The following is a 20,018-nucleotide window of genomic DNA, read 5'->3' as shown; positions in this document are numbered from 1 at the left end:
GACAGGCCCGACTGAACACGCGGACGGGGACGAAGTCGCACACCACGGCTGGAACGCACGCACCCGCCGGCTCAAGTTCCCTTTTCGAAAGCGCGAGGCGCGCGGTGATCGCACGGCGCAATCAATCCGGACCTCAGGCTAACGCTGAGCCTTAGAACATATAGTACTGGAAGGAGCATAGCCCTATCAGTCCCGTGCATTTGATTGTCCGAGAGTAGATTAACAAGGATGGAAAGATGATGATCCTAACTTGTAATGCGCATGCTCCATACAGATGCGTGCACGGTCGCCATCCAAGGCATCTAAGCTAACCTTCAATTGAGCTTTGTAAGTATTGAGTTGTATTGAGTTCAGGACGCGTAATCAAAAAACCCCTTTGGAAGAATTGAACACTATTCTACGAAATTGTGACAATAATGTATTGCTACATTTGCAAGAAACGAGATCAGGCGTCTACATATCACATGTAAGTTTAATTATTTACAAGATCTGTTTTTTAATCACAGAACAGAAATGATTAGATTAATTATTAAACAATATTTAAAGATTTGAATCCATCATACGAATAAGCAACTTTGCGAAAAAGATAATTATATCAGGCACAAATATACGAAACTTGTACTGTTCGATAACCAATAAATAAATATACAAATTATTATTTACATTTGAATGCGTTTTTATTCAGTTAATATAAATTATAATTTGTCACTTGTCACTTCAATATTTTTTTTATCATAAATTAGTTTTTTATTGACCCTGTATACATATACCGTTTTGTGCTATAATTCATTTGCCCGCGCTTCTCTGATCATGCGCATTACAAACTAGTATCATTATCTATCTATCTCTGTCAATCTATTCGACGACACTTTCAAGAGACTATGCTCCTTCCAGTATTATATGTTCTAAGCGCTGAGCCAATACCTGAACAGTATCGCTGTGTCGTAAACAATATGGCGCTGCACTAGTGCCCCTAGCGGTAGAAGCGTGAACTAACAGCCGATAACTTACAGACTAATGTTTTGATGGGGTTATCTTGAGCCTAAGTTTATTGTTGACGTTTACATCTGTTTATTTCCACCACCACATACCGCTAAAGCCATCTTGGAAAACGGCGGAAGCAAAGTTGTACATCTAATATATTGATAAAATAAAATATTATAAGTATAAAAATTATTTACTTCCAACTTTAGCACATTTACTAACTAACAATAGGGTCAGTCGTGCACTATAAATTTTTCACGCCGACCTAACTAGTGAAATAACAGCCGTTAAAAATCGCTACTGCGGGGCCGTATTCGTTCACCAAAAAGTTTTTTTATGCGGGGTATAGGCGCGTACTGTACCGATGTACGCGACGCGGGAAATTTTGCTTGGACGCGAGTAATCCCACGATGGCTAGTAAAAGTTAACATTACATTTTTATTATCATTAACTCTGTAACCGACATACATGTTTTCATTACCGGAGAATAGCATACATAGGATATTTGTTCGATAATTTTGAAGTTCTTAAAGTGCTCGAAAAATTCTGTTAAAATTCCCCAATGTTCTGTGAGGTTGTCTCTATTAAATTATTTCTTCCAACACAAAAATCTTTTAGAAAGGAAATGCGTAAATCCATACGCATAAGTATTCAAAAAATAAGAATCGTTAAATAAGGCATGAACATGAACAATCTTGTGTGCTACTGCAGAGTTAATGTACATCTTCCATAATAAATCATATAACACTTAAAATAATGCTATTTTAAGTTTTTGCGTCGTATTGAATTTTAATGTTAATCTATTTTTACAGTATATGTAATATATACAGTTCCATTATAAAAGACCTGTTGAAATATCTTTTTAGAAAAGCGTGTTAAAAAAAACCGTTTAACAGAAATAGTAGAGTTTAGAGGGAAGATACCTTGGTTTGACTTTGGGTGACGCCGCCAAAATTAGGTCAAGGTTACATTAATTTTTTTTAAAACACTATTTTTGATTTCAGAATAGCCGATGTCAAGAACTTTTCAAAACATTATAATAAAGTTATTTTTCGTTAAGCACTTTCCGAATTGAAGCTTGAAAGTTACAGTATAGAGTATAATTTTGTTAATAATTGTTTCCTATTGAAACTGGAATGATTACATTTGTCAAAGTATTGTTTGACAAGTTCTAGATTCAAAGTATTAAAATATTTATTATTTAGAAAATAATTTATGAAAATCTAATGCATTGCATAATCGATGGAAGAAAACAAGTGGTTGTAATATGGCTATCTATAAAAATTTTTAAAAATTAGTTTAGTTTAAAAGAAACACAGTACCTTGTTACAAAATTATGTATTTTTAATTTTTTTTTGTTTAGAATTTTCCTGCGTTCAGAAACTAGAAATACCATTAGAAACTTCATTAGAAATATTATTTTATCCCTGTTTAACATTAACCAGAAAGCATAAAATGATGTCTCTAATGTTTTTAAACATCGCCCTCTAGAATGACAATCGATTTATCAAAGAAATATTTCGATATAAAAATTTTGCTTAAAAAATCGTATTAAAAAAATTTCATGTTATCGTTTTAACTTTGCATAACTCGAAATATGTATAGCCGAATAAAAAGTTAAATAACAAAAAAACACTCAAGTGTATGTACATTTGTGTGATAATACTCAAGCTTAAGAATAATGAAAAAGTATGTGTAATTAAAGATTAAAAGTGTACCTTGAAAAAGTTTAGAAGTGTTTAAAAATAAAAATGCCTTATAACAATTGTCAGTTATTATGTATTGGCATATTAGCATCACTAAAAAACTGCGGGCTACTAAACGAATAATTCCACAAACAATTGTTAGAATACGTCACTTAATAACGGAGATAATAGGGGTAGCCATATTGTCAATAGTAGCCATAATACCTTCTTCTCGTCTAGTAAGCCTTATAACTCGTATTATAACTAAAATTTATACAAATAACTTCATTTCAGTGTTTTGAAAAGTTTTCGAGATCGACTATAAGACAATGCAATAAAAAATAAGATATTTATACTTGAAAATTTGAAGATAATTTTTATGTGATCTTAATCAGTCAGTGTCATACAGATATTTTTGCTTACGCATTACTTCAAATCCTATAACTTTTGTATGAAATACTTTTTTTGGAAATGCTTAGTTTCCGAAATATTAAGATGTACTGATACTTTCCTAACATCCTAATTATTTTCTTGTAGTCGATCTTTAAAGATTTTCCAAACACATAAAGTTATTTTTCATTAAACACTTTTTGAGTTATGAAGCTTGAAAGTTACAGTATACTGCAATTATGATTTGAAAAGCTTTTGATACCAGCTATTAGATTTTGGTATTAAAAATAGAGTATTTTATTTTAAAAAAATTGATGTGACCTTGATCTGATCTTATTGGCCACCCAAGATCAAACTAAGGTACCCTTTTATGTCTCCCTTCGAACCCTGTAACTTCCGTTTAAAATGTTTTTCTCTAGAATGTTTTTCTAAAAAGACATTTTAAGGCTCCTGACTCCTCAGCCGAGAACTCCGTGTTGACGGTAGCGACATTTCGTCGCGGACAAAATTAGAACTAATACACGTGAAACGTGACAGATTGACGATGAAATGTTATCGTGCATGTCATTTTGTTATTATGTGTTTCATTATAAAAACATGACTTTTCTCGTATTTACCAAATTCGTAAAAATGGACCGCGAGTAAAGTTTCTTTGAATTTTATACATAAAAGTACATTTTTCACTCCTTTTAATAGCTATCCGTGTGTTTTCCTGTCTGAATAGACGTCACTTTACGTGCTTTTTACGACTATTTACTGACTGCTAGGCGAAAAAAGGATAGTCGTGACCGATATTTAGAAGTGTTTTAAAGCCATCTGATTAGTCTGTTTTATCCAAATTGGCATTATTTAGAAATGGCACGTCGGACAAAATTATGTGCCCATGTGTTTTCCTGTTTCAATTGCTTCACTTTACATGCTTTTTACAACTATTTACTGATTGTTAGGCGGAAAAGGGATAGTCGTGACCGATATTTAGAAGTGTTTTAAAGTCATCTGCTTAGTTTGTTTTATCCAAATTGGCTTTATTTACAAATGGCATGTCGGACAAAATTACGTGTCATTTCACGCAATTTCTCGCTTCTGACGTCACGACTTCAATATGGCCGCGGCGAGTACTCAGGAGCCTTAATGAATCTTTTAAAATAGGACACCCTCTATACAAGGTATCTAATAACACAGGTCTACAAAATTGAGGAGAGGTCTTGTTCTTTGAACTTTGAAGAATGTTTCTATAGGATTTCGATGCGCTGAAGATGACAACTACGTTGTCCGTTTTTTTTCCATCACCCTCCATTTTTTAAATAATCGCAAAAACATTTTTTCGAACTTTATTCCTTTATGAATTTTTTCTGGTTAAAGGGAAAATGATAGCGAGGTCAGCTTTACGGGATTTTACGCAGAAATGTTCTTACAATACAGAAAATATTTTTTCGCAATTTATAAAAATGTTTTAATCAAACCGTAAACAAAAAAACTTTTAAAAAATCGTGAAAAATCGTAAAAAAATTGATACATTTTAAAATAATACCAAATAATTTAAAAGAAAAAAAGCTTGAAAAGTATTTGACCATTTGGGATTATAACGGCATATTTGTAGTTTAAATTTTTTTTTAAATTAATTTCTGACCATTTGTTAAAAACTTATTGAATTTAAAGCATAAGTATACAACTGTATACGGGTTTAATTCTCAATATCAAGTTTTAATCGAAAAGGTGGGCGCAGTGAAAACGTGCTGGGTCCATAACTTATTGCATAAACCGCAATCGGACTGTTTAACCTATTGTGTAGGTCTCAAATAAAATCTTTCTCTATCATACAGAAAGAAATAAAACCTTTTATTGTATAGTGCACTGACACAATGGGAAATATATACTTTAAACGATTAGGCTTGACAAAATAAAAATAAAAATCTCAAGACACGCGAAAGGCGCAAAGACAGAATTACACACAATATAGAGAGGCGTTTACACACGTTAATATTTGTCGGTAACAACGTGATCTATGTATATGAGATGAGACGATAACTAAATACTATTGCAATAAGTATGATTTATGACAGAACCATTTACTCCTGAAAAAAAATGTCGTAAGCTTTAATAATACGGTCAACAAGTTGTTGATGTCACGTGACTAGCAAATAGTGGTGTAATAGCCGATTCGGGAATCAGGTCTTAAAAGTTGCAAATTGTACTGATCATTGCTCTTCTATGACTAGTTACGATAGAAATTAACATTTCAATTTTAACTCGCAGGAATATGGAAATAATCTCTTAGAATCGGGTGTGCATGGTGCGCTCATAGCTCTAGATGAAAGTTTTGATGCGAATAGTTTTGCATTAACTTTACAAATTCCCACACAAAATACGCAGGCAAGTGCAACAATCGTATTAAAGTTTTATTTTAGCGGAAAAATTTTAATGAAATTTTAATATTTGCTAATGAAATTTCTATGATATTTTCTGTGATAATTTTAATGAAATTTTAATATTTGATAATGAAATTTCTATAATATTTTCTTCTATTTTATTCTATTTTGGAATACTTAAAGCAATAATTTCATCAAATTTTTATCAAAAATTTATTACTTTGAAATATTATATTAACAATGAAATATTATATTAACTTGTGAAAAACGATTGCGATTTTTTGTTGCAATTTCATTAAAAATTTATTACAATTTTAATAAAAATGCCTGTTTTCAATAAATAAATAGTAATAATAATAATTTTTTATTGAAATTTTATTATCTTTCTTTTATTAAATTTTTATTTTAAAGTATCATCTATTTTTTATTGCGTGCAAAAATAATCTTTTCGGTGAAATTATAATTAAAATTTTGTTGCATGTTTATTGAAATTTCATTAAATTTAATCATTCATTAAATTTATTGAAATTTTATCAAAATTTCATTAAAATTTTTTTACCAGACTATACTTGCGTCTAATTATATTGTAACAAAAATTTTAGAAACATAAATGTTGTTTATTTTCGTAGGCAAGACAATTACTACAAATGGAATTTTCCAATCTGTTATCAATGGCAACAGAAAGGCGTCTGGACGATAGCATGAAATCCTGATCCATCTCGTCAAGTCGGCTGCCGCATATTCAACCACATCATGTCTAGTCGAAAACCCCAGCTATTGCTACTATCTACGCGCAAAGTGTGTTATAAAAGTTGTAAGAGCTTTAAGTATCACGCTAGGAGTATCTTCATATTGTTATGACAAATGTGACATTTGGTAATAATACAAGATTTACCGAAGTGTGTTTTGACATAAGCTGTTAAAATAAGGTTTCACGATTGTATTCGATACTTAAGGTCCATCTTCAATTGATTTTTATGCCGTGTGCGCGTATAAATTAACGCGCCACATACGCATTATATACTTTTTGACGATGAGGAGGAAAGAAGATAGTTATTTCTCGAGCGATTTTTTTATATAGATATCGAAATGTAGCAGGCAGTCGTTGGATTATATTACTAGAAAGACACGACGATGTATAAATAGCACTGTCCTTAAAAGCACGAGATATCAATTGCAGATGATTAACGACAATAATTCTCTCTGAGTTAGCTTCATTTATTTATAAAGTCGATAAGTCTCAGTATTACGGTGTTATCTAGTAGAGTGTATTTGTCGTACGACTTGATACGACAACATGTACTTATAATGTTTAATAAATATTTAAGGCAGGGTAAGTTAATACTTTGTATCGCACAAAGAAAAATAAAACAGGAGTCTACGATATCGATGCTTTTGAGGAAATTGTTCATATATAAGGTGTCCTGTAATTGATAACACGATCGAAAAAGTAAATTTACATGAAAGAACAAGTTAAAAATGTTGAGTGAATTTTTCTCTGTGAAACTTTCTTTTATCTTTGTTAAACAAATAGATGCAAATGATTGAATAAATTTTGCTATCGAATTTATTTTAAAGTCTATTCAAATATAAATAATACAAGTTTATTGCAAGATGAACTTATTGATGTACAGGATATTTCCTGTAACTCAATCATTAGAATATATCTGTTTTTAATCTAGTGAGAAATAAGAAATTGAAATGATATAAAAACGAAATTTGACCATCAAAAGGGGATTGAAATCAAATATCGATTCGAGATTCAAACAGATTCGATTTATAACAATTTTTAACATCGAAAGCAACTAAATTTCGAACATCAAAACCACTATGAATTTGATACGATCTGTGAAACTTTGTAGTCTCTTCAGAAATCCATTAATTTTTAATTCTTCCTCCAGCAAGAAATGACTCGTCGAATCAATATCGAAATTAATAAATTTACTTTAAGTCAATATTAATTCGATATCGAATCAATGAATAATTCCGGTCATTTCTCCTTCTCCTTATCTTCCAACTTCCGTATTAAGATTTTGTTTTTTCTCCATACTCTAGAATTGAATTTCTTGTATAATTTAGCTTTTTATTCTGTTTAATATGAAAAAAAGATTAATCATGCAAGAAGTTTAGTTAAAAAGTACAATGTGGATGAAATCCTAATATGACAGGGAAGTGTATCAAGCAAATTTAAATTGAGAGTATAACCATACCGGTAGAAAGCTAATTTTAATGCTCAATAATAATTTTCTAGATGAATGAACATTTCACGTTCCTCCGCGCGCCACATGTTTAATTTTAAAACGCAACTGTCAAGTAGAACAAAAAATATAATATCATAAATTAAATTGTTAATCAATTTAATAACTTTGATGCTCATAAGTATCTGTATTACTGAAGTAATAAGATCTGCTTTTAACCAGTATGGCCATTCTTTCAATTTATGAGATTTAACCATCCTGAAACCATGCTAAAAGAAATGGATTTTAATTACATTTTTTGAAAGTTTGAACTTTTAAGAATATTAATACTTCTAAGTCCGAGATAAAAATTCCAAAAATTGGCTAATTGCGAATTTATAGAGAAACCAGTTGGCTACTTACCAAGGAGATACATCTACCTTAATATATTTTTTGTGTTCTTGTATCTCAAGGACCATGTCTTTTATTTTTAAATTATTGAACGGTTTTTACAGACTAGAAAGCTTTACACAGAAAAACAATGAAAACATTAACTCAATAATATAGAAAATGGCTTTAAAAGTTGAAAATAACGGTATAAAAATTAATGAAATAGCATTATATATTGCTGCAATTTATCTTAATGATGGTTCCAAAACATTCTTCTGATAATGCAAATTATGGGACTGAAAATAGAATATCGAAATAATGAAACGTGCCAAGAAATTGATGAAGCGTACACCATCATTGCAAAAGTTACACGCAGTCACAAAAGATGCTCGAAAAACATAGGATTTTACTAAAAGAAGCTGATAATAAGTTTTTAGAAGCTGAAGGCTTTATGGTGCTAGCGTAGCAGATTAGAGGTAAGACATTTTATAATATAAAAAAATTGTTTTGAATTTTTTGCGTTTTTTTTGAAACTATGTTTTTTAAGATGGGTGTAAACTTTTCTCAAAAATTAGTAGTCCCATAGACTTCATTTTTGGCAGGAATATTTTTAAGAAGATTATCTATCATGTTGCGTATGATTCCTTGTTGATTCATTTGTTTATAATAAACTTTTTAAGTTCATATTTTAAGGTAAAAATTCTTTTTCCAAATTAATCCTTTTTTTATAATTTTCAAAAAATAAAAATTTCTACGCAACACGATAATATAACATCTGTTTACAAGAAAATATTTTTTTTTTTTTTTATTTCAGACCATCTCCTCTCTCATTTCGGAAATGTTACATCCGATCCCAACGCGAAAGAGCTTTGCAGGAATTGTTCTGCAGCTTATATTTGTAATTCAATTTTTTTTTAATTTACAAATTTGTAGTTTAAATGTTGTATCTCGTATCTCTAAAATATAAATTAATTTGACGTAGCAGTAAATTTAAAAATATTTTAATTTTATGTTTATTTTGGACACGGTCAAGGTCCATTTGTTTGATACACTTTTCAATTATATTAGGATATTGTTTATATTATATACACGCACAGAAAAAGGATAAACAGAAAAATAGGCAGAAATTTTCGGTTGTTACGATAAATATACTGACAAGTACCTTAGTAGTCGAATTGGCTAGCACGCTCGCACAGAATGTAAGGAGATCCAGGTTTAAATCCTGGCTGAGATAATATTTTTCACAACAAATTCTTTATAGTTTTCGGGATAGGAGGGATTGTAGAGATGTTTGTAGACATCAAAATTATTAAATTGACTAGGAATTTAATTAGTGACGTTACGTTTCTGGTTCTATTTAACTGCTCCGTTTTAAAGTCCAGCAAATGTAACGTGTAGTTCGGGAGAATTTGTAAAATGTCTGTAAATTCATTTAAGATATTATTAAGTAGAGGAGAAGAGGGTATTATGGCTACTGTCGACAATATGGCTGCCCTTATTATTTCCGTTATTAGGTGACGTATTCTAACAATTGCTTATAGAGTTATTTGTTTAGTAGCCCACCGTTTTTTAGTGATGCTAATATGTCAATACATAATGACTGACAATTATTATAAGGCATTTTTGAGCACTTCTAAATTTTCTCAAAGTATACTTTTAACCTTTAATTACATACAATTCCTCATTATTCTTAAACTTGAGTGTATTATCACACAAAGGTACATACAATTGAGTGTTTTTTTGTTATTTAATTTTTTTATTCGGCCGTATACATTTCAAATTATATAAAGTTAAAACAATAACATGAAATTGTGTTAATATAGTTTTTTAAGCGAAATTTTTATATCGAAATATTTCTTCGATAAATCTTTTGTCATTCTAAAGAGCGGTGTTTAGAAACATTAGAGACATCATTTTATGCTTGTTGTTTAATGTTAAATAGGGATTAAATGATATTTTTAAGGAAATTTTTAACTGTATTTCTAAAGCTTTTGAACGCAGGGAAATTCTAAACAATGGAAAATTAAAAATATATAATTTTGTAATAAGGTTCTTTGTTGAAACTGTGTTTTGTAACAAGGTTCTTTTAAACTAAACTAATTTTTTAAAATTATTTTTATGGATAACTATATTACAATCACTTTTTTTCCACCGATTATGCAGTGCATTAGATTTGTATAAATCACGTCCTAAATAATAAATATTTCATTACTTGGAATCTAGAATTTGTCAAACAATACTCTGACGAATGTAATCGTTCAAGTTTCAATAGAAAATATTAATTATAAACAAAGTTATTCAATAAAATGAAAATGAATACCATATTACCCTCTTCTCCTCTAATAAGATCTACTTTCGATCAGTATAGCCATTCTTTCAAATTAAATTTATTAGTTAAGAAGAACAAATTTAATAATTCAACAAATCAATTTCGATGTCGAATCGATAAATCATTTCAACAATGGATCAAAAGTATTAATTTTGGTCTCGAATCCATATTTTACATATAAATGAATGTACATAGAGTTGCAACAGTGAAATTGAATGAAACAGTAACAGAAGTGACTATCTATCATTCATGTCAAATTGTTTATGGCAATTCGAAAACAAGTCGAAATTCAAACGTCAATTTTTTTCTTTTGCCAGCGCTATTGAGTTAATTTCAATAATCAAGGCGTTGTTTCAACATTGTTTCAACATTGTTTCAATATTGGTTTTCTTATTGAAAGTAATACGAAAAAATACCAAAGGAAAGAATAATTTGTTTTGAAGGGTCAAATATTATGATATAGAAAGATTTTTCTCTAGGTTATATTTTTTGAGATTTCAAAATCATCGCCATTTTTTTAAAAGGGATAACATATTTTTAATACTAAATAAAACAAACGCGCGCTACTGAGCTTTTGATATTACAAATTACGCATTTAATAATAAACTATTAATCCACGATACACATAACTGTCAAAACGCGATTTCCACAATGACAGCAGCTCATGAAGTAAACACAGCGGGAGAACCAATAGCATTACCGAAAAGCGTCAACAATAAACTTTGAGGCTTTCGAAAGATATTATTAATTAACGTGCACTATTTCAGATAGGAACATAGTAATGTAGTTTATAAAAAAAAACAAATTTAATCGTATAAGATATATTGACTTTCACGTGACTAAACATAAAATAATTATATTTATATAAAAAAAAAACTGAATCAACTAAATGCATTTTCAATGTTTACTTATTTAATTATAATGGATGTTTCAATGGTTGTTTCTAATTGAAAATATTACAAACATTCACAGCTATTTATTGATAGTATCCTTTTTCATAGTATCCATAGCAACTTATTGAAAGTGTGAAACAGTCATTTATTTATCGTATTTTAAAATGTATAGAACTAGATAGACAAATAATTGCAAGTGGTCGACAAGCCTTGCCACAAATATTCTCTTAGTTGTCAGCAAAGCAACAGAAAGAATATTCTCTTGTCAGTACGTTCTTACCAGTAACAGTTTCGAAATTATAATACCGGCAAGTTCCCAACAATTTATCGGCAATATATTTATCACAGATTGGCTGCAATAATTGTTCTACATTTGCTCGATAATAAAACTTAGCATATTGATACCGAACTTAGCATATTGAACTGACCAAAACATTTTCATCGTATTAAAAACAGCAATAACGTAATAGCAATTGATGAGCAATTTAATCTGTGCAATGATTTGCTTTAGATTGAGTTTTCACGTTTTACTATCTGGGAAGTTAACGGTAATCATTTGAAACACCAAAGTAAAGTAAATAAATAAACATTGAAAGCGTGTTTAATTAATTCAATATTTTTCTATATAAATAAAATTTTTTTATGTTTAAGATCATCTCAAGGTCAACATACTTATACAAATTAGTTTTTTTCCTTTCTAAACTGTAAAATGTCCGAAAAGTCGTTGATTAAATATCTCTCCTTAAATATTTCCAAAAATAAATATTTCTGAAAAAGCATTTTATATGAAAGTTGTACGATTATAAATAGCGCATTAGATATCAGTAGTAGTGTGACCTTGGATATTATTGTTAAGGCCACATAAAAATTACTTTCAAATTTTTTAACTAATTTTTTATTGCCTATTTCTATTTTCTTATAGTTGATAAAGTTTTTCAAAATACTATGTGTAAAGCCTTTTTTTAATCAATACTTTTCGAGTTAGAAGTACAGCTAGGTTTACAGTATCTTTAGTATATTAGCATTACCTAAGATGTATCGCTTAGAGATTTCTTAATCAAATTTAAGTCGTTTATACGTGCACGCGCGTACCTATATGTCTCTCTTTATTTCTCTTTTTCTTTCCCTTCCTAATCTCCTCCATCTCTCTCCTCCCTGTCTTTCCCTTCCTCTAAGCTACAGACTATATAAGTTAGAGATCTTTTCTGTTAACTTCATTCGATTGCTAGTTTTCCTGGGATTTGCGGAACTCGTATATCTCTTCCTGACATTATGTACCAGGATTATTGTTGTCACATAATTATCTTTGATTATAAAGTATTTATTTAACATACTAATGCTTACTGAACAGGAGCGTATATCCCTTTTGATAATGGAGGATGCGAGGACAGGAGATTTTACACATAAGTATTAGAACTTTTCACTTAAACTTTTAAAAAGGAGGGTAATCTGAATCGATTGCCATTTATATTGTACAACATTTTGAAGAAACAGGTTTTGTTAAAGACTATTAGATAAAATAGACCTGCAGTAGCGACAAATCCTGATAAAACTTTAAATGTTTTGGAAATTGTTGTTGAAGATCTGCGTAGTTCAATTCGCAAAGTTGTACAACACGATCGGTCCATAAAATTCTAAAAACGGAAAAATTTTATTTGTATAAAATCCGTTTGGTATAGGAACTATGTGAAGACGATTTTGATTGTCGCATAGAATTTTGCGACAGAATGATGTGAAATATCGATAGAAATTCTCCATTTGTAATCAATATTGAGGCTACTTTTGAGTTAACCGAAAATGTTAATCGACATAATTGTAGATATTGGAGTATTGAAAATTCTAATTAGATGCAGAAGGCACATACTCAAAATTCACAAAAAGTTACTGTATAGGCTGAAATTTTAAATAATGTGATTATTAGACCTTTCTTTATTGAAAGTAATCTATAACAGCAGAGAATTATTTAACCTTGCTTTGGATGAAATAATACTGGTAATACAAAACATCGCTCGTCATTTCAATGACATTTGGCACTAGTAGAGAGGCTATAAGGAGAGTGGAGCGGATAATGTTCCCTGCTCTGATTAGTTTCGCCATTTTTAGAATTATTTCCGCTATTTGTATATGTGTAAACTTAGGTATATGTCATTCGCATATACGTATATGTATCTTCATCATTTACTCTAAAAACCTTGCTTGTTACCAAAAATTGTACTAAAAATGGCAGACTTCGGTGAATTCACTTACAGCTTGTCTAGGCACCAGTAGTGTCCCTAAAAAATAGAGTCAGCCACACAACTAAAAATGGCCGGGTGAGGGAGCGACGCGGGGCACTCGTAATGGGATCTACTCCTACCATGGTAACACTTAAGCGGAACATATATGATTTCTGTGCTGTGTGACGCCATTTTAAGGTCTAAACAATGAAAACAGTTACGTTTGATGACCAGACTCTATCTGCTAGGGATACTAGGCACTAGCAATATGAAACGCCACCTAGGGTTTAGCACGCCAATATTTGAATCAAATTTTTCCGAATAGGTGTGTAAGAAAAAGATGTTATATTGAATGGCCAGTATGGACATCCGATCTAAACCTACTCGACTATTTTTTGCGGGAACATTCAAAGAAATTTATAGAATTTATAATACAAAGTCTCGAAATCTTGATAATTTTTTTTAACAAATAACAGATAGATTTAGACTGATACTCTGTTAATTTGAAATTTGAAATGCAGAATTTTTATAACTCATACTGCAGAGGAATTCTAATTTGAGCATTTGTAACACACATACATTGAGAAAAAGAGATGGAAGGAGAGAGAAATACATGCAGACACGCGCGCACACACACACATGACTTATAAATCCGATTGGGCAACTTCCAAGCGATATAAAACTTAGATAAATATTATATATATTATATATTATTACCAGCAGTACTGTAACTTTTAAGCTTGAAAAGACAGCTTGAAAAATACTAATTAAAAAAGGCTTTATTATAGTATTTTAAAAAACTCTTAACTACATAATAACAATGTGCCATAAAAAGTTTCCATTTGAAGTTTACATAAAAATTTTAATTTGAAATTTTTGTGTAATCTTGACAGTGATATCCAAGGTTCCCCTACTATTATATAGTATACGTAACATTAAAAATCCTACAACTTTTGTATGCAATATTTTTAAACAACAATAATAAAAATACAATTAAAAGTTGATGAGAGTACAGCGTGAGTAATAGTGCGCAAAACAAATTAATTGGTCATTAACAAAATTTATTCATAAACTAATCGAACGTTTCGACTCACTTTGGAGTCATCCTCAGTATATCAAATAACAAAATTCTTAGTAATTATCTAGCTATCGTCGGTCCAAAGCGCAAATGAGTCACTAACAGATTGCCAATACCAAAATAAAATTTTCATCTATCATATGTGATGTCAAAGGAGAGGACATGATCTTTCTCAAGAGACCGATAAAAAGTAGTGAAGCCTTGGCTATCAAAAATCTTAAAAAACATTTAAATTCCGTGTGGATAGATAAATTAAAACTCGGCTCTCCAAAGATACATGGTTATTCTCACTGAACTGCTTTAAAGTGAGCTTCAAATTTTGTTATTTAGTACGCTGAAGATGACTTCAAAATAAGTCGAAACGTTCGGTTAATTTATGAATAAATTTTATTAATGATCAATTAATTCGTTTTGCGCACCATTACCCGTGTTGTACTCTCAGCCTTTAATTGCGTTTTTAATTTTGTTGTCTAAATTTCGATAGTCTTTAAGGAAAAAAACTACGAAAACAAAAATACGAAAAAATTACTGATATACCATAGAAGAACTGTGGTTTTTCAAAACTATATTAGTAATTTTTTCGTATTTTTGTAATTTTTTTATAAGGGTCTTTTGTTTAAATACAATTGTTGAAACATTTTTTTAAATGTTTATTTTTTGAGATATTTAAAGGATTCAAAAGTTTCGACACCCTGTACATCATTATGTTAATGAAAATATGCTATCCTATTAAAAAAATGACGATGACCTTGAAATTTTAAAATCTTGAGAAAATTTTTTTGAATATGATAATACTTGCTTAAAATAAATTATTTTTCTCGGTTTTTTGTATCTTTTCGCATCATTAAAAATAACAAAGATATTCTACATGATCAAATTATAAAAAGAACACTTCATGTATATAAATTTTTCAATAATTTAAGTATTTTAATTACAAATATGTTATTGAACCGATAGTGTAACAATTTAAGTATTTTATTTTAAATTATACACAAAGTATCCTCATAATCTAAATATATAAATATGTTTTTTATTTTTATGATAGACAAATATGTTCGAAAAAAAGGATACACATCTTCCCTTTTCCAAGGTCACAATTTTGGAAATTTCAAAATTATTTTTTAACATGAATTATTTAATTTATATGAATTAATTTCATAAAAATAAATATAAAAGTATTAAAGTAAAATTATCTAAAAATAAATAATTTATGAGATATATTATGTTATACTTCACTACATTTTGAGATGTTAATGTAGATCTATTCACTTTTCGATGATTTTACCTTAAGGGCGTAACTTCATAAACGACCGTTTTTTCTAGATTAAAAAAAATGACAAAATTTATTGAATTTAGACAAAGTACATAATAATATTCACTATTTAAGCTAATTAAAAAAATTTTTGTTGAAAAATTTCAAAATGGCGATACAGCAGCTGCTTGAAGTTGGCTCTTTGAATTTGCACCGGGCAACGCCGAGGTCACAAAATTAATGTGAAACAAAAATTTCAAGAAAATTTCATTAATTTATGTAAAAACGCACATCATATACTTAAATGATTAATAAAATTCATAAAATTGCAAAAATAGTGACATAAAAAAACATCACTTCTTTTTTTTATAAACAATTATTGTTTAAAGAAAAATATTAATGATTGGATAGATATATGCTGAAGCCAGATAGTTGAAGAATGATCATGTAAAATTTGAATATGATCGGTCAAGTAGTTTTTGAGTTATTTTCCCGGCGCGCAAAATTTAGCGTTTTGAGAAAAAGACGTTTAAAGTTTTTGTAAAGAAAAAATTGCGAAAAATTGTAATTGATTTAAAACCTCGATTTTTGATCAATCAGCAATTCCAAAGCCGTATAGCAAGTCTTCCTCTTTCTGAAAGTCTTGGAATTGTGCTATTTTTCTTATTTACGAACAGTACAGGCTTCTTTTGGCAGATGTTTTTATATCTACGCACTCCGGTCACTGAGACCGACTCACCTTTCTTTGAAATTAACATAAAAGGAAGTCTCTTATAACTTTCGTTCTTTTCTATATTTTTGAGATGATTTCTTAACAATTTAAGCAAGAAATGGAAAACGGTGAAAAAAGTCAATTTCACATGAGGTTCCCCCTTTAATGTTTTTATATATAAAATAAGAAAAAAATATATAAAAAACTTACATTTGTATACGGATATAAATAAATTGTGAAAAATATTGATGTAAAAAGATACAGTTACATTTAATAATTGCAATGATATATTATAAAACTGTACTTGTGCAAAAATAGAATTGTTAATCGATTTTACTTATTGTATGTATTGTGTGTGTGTTGTGTGTGTGTGTGTGTGTGTGTGTGTGTGTGTGTGTGTGTGTGCATGTGAAAATATTTAAATGTTCTGAATCAAAATATTACGAAAATATATAATAAATATTTTCATTTTTACTTTTATAACATTTTTATTTTATTCTTCACATATATACATATATTTAAATTATATCTTTCCATTTATATTATAGGACACCCTGTATATATCATGTACAAAAGCTGCTATGTTTCTGTCGTATCAGGTAATATAGAACTGGAAAGCGCATAGAGATGCATAGAAATTACTGATTATTTCTTTTCACAGTCAAAGCTCCAGAGTATTTGATTTTTTCTTACTTTGATGATGTTTGAATATTTCCAGTGTTATGTATACTATATATTAGGCCATAACTAGCGTGTAATTTCCCATACAGCATAGAAACACTCCAACAATATTGCAGCAACTTTTGCTGCAATGTTGGTGAAATTTTGCAACGTTGCTGCAATATTACTAAAATGTTATTTTGTATTCTGTGCTGTATAGGACGTATATTGTATTATTATATGCGAGCGAAGTGATTACAATTAATGCTCGCTTTTTGTTTACTAAAAGGATTCAGAATGGATATTTTATATTATGAGATATTTGCATATTTGCGGTTATATGAATGTATGTTGGTAAATGTGTTGTAAGATTAAATAACTTTATTTATATTTTGTAAACGAGGCTACTGACCAATTTTATGAATATTGTTTGTAATAATTATTGAATTTAACATTATGTAGGCAATAATCCCATGCAGAACATTCCAACTACATTGATGCAATATTGTTGAAATGTTATATCGCATTCTATGTATTGGAATAAAGCCATAGCACAGAATATAGTATAACATTTCAACAATATTATTATAATATTGTGGCAAAATTGCAATAATATTGTAACAATATTGTAGCAGTATTGCAAAGTGACTGCAACATTTCAATAATGTTACTGCAACTTTGCAACGTTTCTGCAATATTGCTGAAATGTTTTATGCTGTATGAGTTGTGCCGCTATTTTACTTACATGTAATTAATAAGCATGGTCGGTAGCAAAGTAATGCAATGCATATGGTAATCACGATAAAAAAAACTGTATGATTATGCGGAGGAGGTGTTAATCATAGATAGCGATTAAGAACTATAAAAAACAATATTGCTGAAGACAATGATTGTGCGACGGTAATTATTATTGCCAATTATACAGACATCAAGTGAAACAGAAAATGTGGTGAAAGACTGAGACACTAATAGTGATTGTAATAACGAACTGGTCAAGTTGAAAAGAAGGAAAAAGATGATCACAATAATGACGATAAGTTATAAATACTGATGTTGTTAATGTTGATACTTGAGCAATCATTGTTGTTGATGTTTGTTTCTCATGAACTGTAACTCTTCTTACATGCTGTTTATTCATCGTAGGCTTCATGGTTCTGCACGACCTTCCGAACGGGTGTAAATGTACCAAATAGTTTCTACCAAAGACTTTATATCCATTATATAGACATTGATTCGTCGATTAGACTTACGCAGAAAAGATGCAACGTTGGCGCTTCTGATACGATGTAATATCCTAAACAGCCAAATCTGTCAAAAACAGATTTCATGTTTGCTACGGATTGTATCGATAAAATACTAGCGGAAATATAAAATATAAAAATCTGCTATCAGAATTTATAGCAGATATTGACTGCAGAAAGTAGAATCTGCTATTTCATAATTATTGAAATATATTTCATTTAAATATACAATTAACACTTTTATTATGGAATTTTAAAATGCAAAAGTGGGGCTAAAATATGCAGGACATTTTTGTGTATTGATTTAGGTAATAATATACCCATACAACGTAGAATATAATGTAACATTTCAGTAATATTGTAGCAACATTGCTATATTTCATCAATATTGCGAAAATGTTATAGTTACTGCACTGTTGGAATGTTTAGTGCTGTACAGTACTTACGAAAAATACACTAAACTAGTCATTTCGGACACTAGTTGAGTATATTTTTTGTAAGGAAGGTAAAGATTTTCAATAAAAGTGATTGAATATGAATTTGATATCAATATTAAATGTCAAAAAAACGGATTTAATATAAAAATCTTATAAAATTTGTTTAAAACAAATTGCATTAGTTTTTGTGGGGGACAAAGTGTAATTAACCAACAATTGTAGTTAAGGATTAATAATTTTTAATACTTTATTGCTAAATAAGAATTTGATGTTAACATGATAAAATTTAATCCTAATTCCCCATACTTATTTTTGGTTACCTTCATCTTCCCCTATGGGTTTATGGAACCTTGCAACATTGATATATTATATCTCTGAACAGAAAGAATATTTTTTGGCTTATAATACAAAATTGATACCTCCATATATAGAGTCTGATAAAGACGATAAATGAGATCCGAATCAAAAATATTTTATAGTCTCAAGAAATTGTAATTTAAAAAACGATCTGTTTTACAAAAATTAGCAAAAAATGAGTACTTTAGATAGTCAAAATTTTTTTAATCCTAGTCTTCAAATTATATTATAAAAAAGTTATAATATAAAAAAATCGCATAAGGGTATCCATATGTGGGGAGCTAGGGTTAAGCTGGTAAATCAAATATGGCGAAAAATTATGCAAAATTTTTAATGAATCGGTATACACTTTTATTTTTTTATAAATTATAAATTATGATTTTTTCGTCACTGATTATACGTATATACGAATTCAATGCAAATTTCAGAAATATAAATGCAAATTCAACAATATTTAAAAAATGTAAGCTTTTTGTTCGATTAAATTGCACCTATGATTGTAACGTGTTGTTTTTATTTTTGGATTCATTTACTTTTAATCACAAGCGGTAATAAAAGAATTACATTTGAAACTCAGACAGCATAGGACATCTTTTGGACATTCGGACTTGATTTCAATTTGGTCCAAACGTCCATGGACTTAATACGAATGTTTTAAAAACGTACATTATTCTACGTATGAAGTATGTTTACATTTGGACATTCTTAAATGTCCGTCTTATGCAAAAAAATTTTCTAAGTTTGTTCGCGACGTGTTGCTTTCGCTGACTTGACATTTTTTTTTTATAACAAATTAGGAGTTTTATTTTCGTTACAAAGCATTTTGTGTGAAGTGTGCTCTCAATCGA

General features: G+C 29.4%; 1 protein-coding gene across 21 annotated transcripts in view; it reads left to right on the top strand.

The window, feature by feature from the left end:
- Positions 1-7,253, top strand: part of LOC120356744 (liprin-alpha-1-like) — a 226,234-nt gene extending 218,981 nt beyond the window's left edge. For 20 of the 21 annotated variants that reach the window (XM_039459394.1, XM_039459396.1, XM_039459397.1 and 17 more), the window contains 2 exons: positions 5,316-5,432; positions 6,058-6,998. In XM_039459394.1, coding sequence (XP_039315328.1) covers positions 5,316-5,432; positions 6,058-6,141 — 201 coding nt within the window. In that variant the 3' untranslated portion in view covers positions 6,142-6,998. Of the gene's footprint in view, positions 1-5,315; positions 5,433-6,057 lie in introns of all 21 variants that reach the window. The other variant, XM_039459413.1, reaches the window with a different exon arrangement.
- The last annotated feature ends 12,765 nt before the right edge of the window (positions 7,254-20,018 follow it).

The sequence above is a fragment of the Solenopsis invicta genome, unplaced genomic scaffold (genome assembly GCF_016802725.1).
Source record: "Solenopsis invicta isolate M01_SB unplaced genomic scaffold, UNIL_Sinv_3.0 scaffold_38, whole genome shotgun sequence".
Taxonomy (NCBI): domain Eukaryota; kingdom Metazoa; phylum Arthropoda; class Insecta; order Hymenoptera; family Formicidae; genus Solenopsis; species Solenopsis invicta.
The sequence above is the reverse complement of the archived record's forward strand: the minus strand, read 5'-3'. Positions and strand labels throughout refer to the sequence as shown.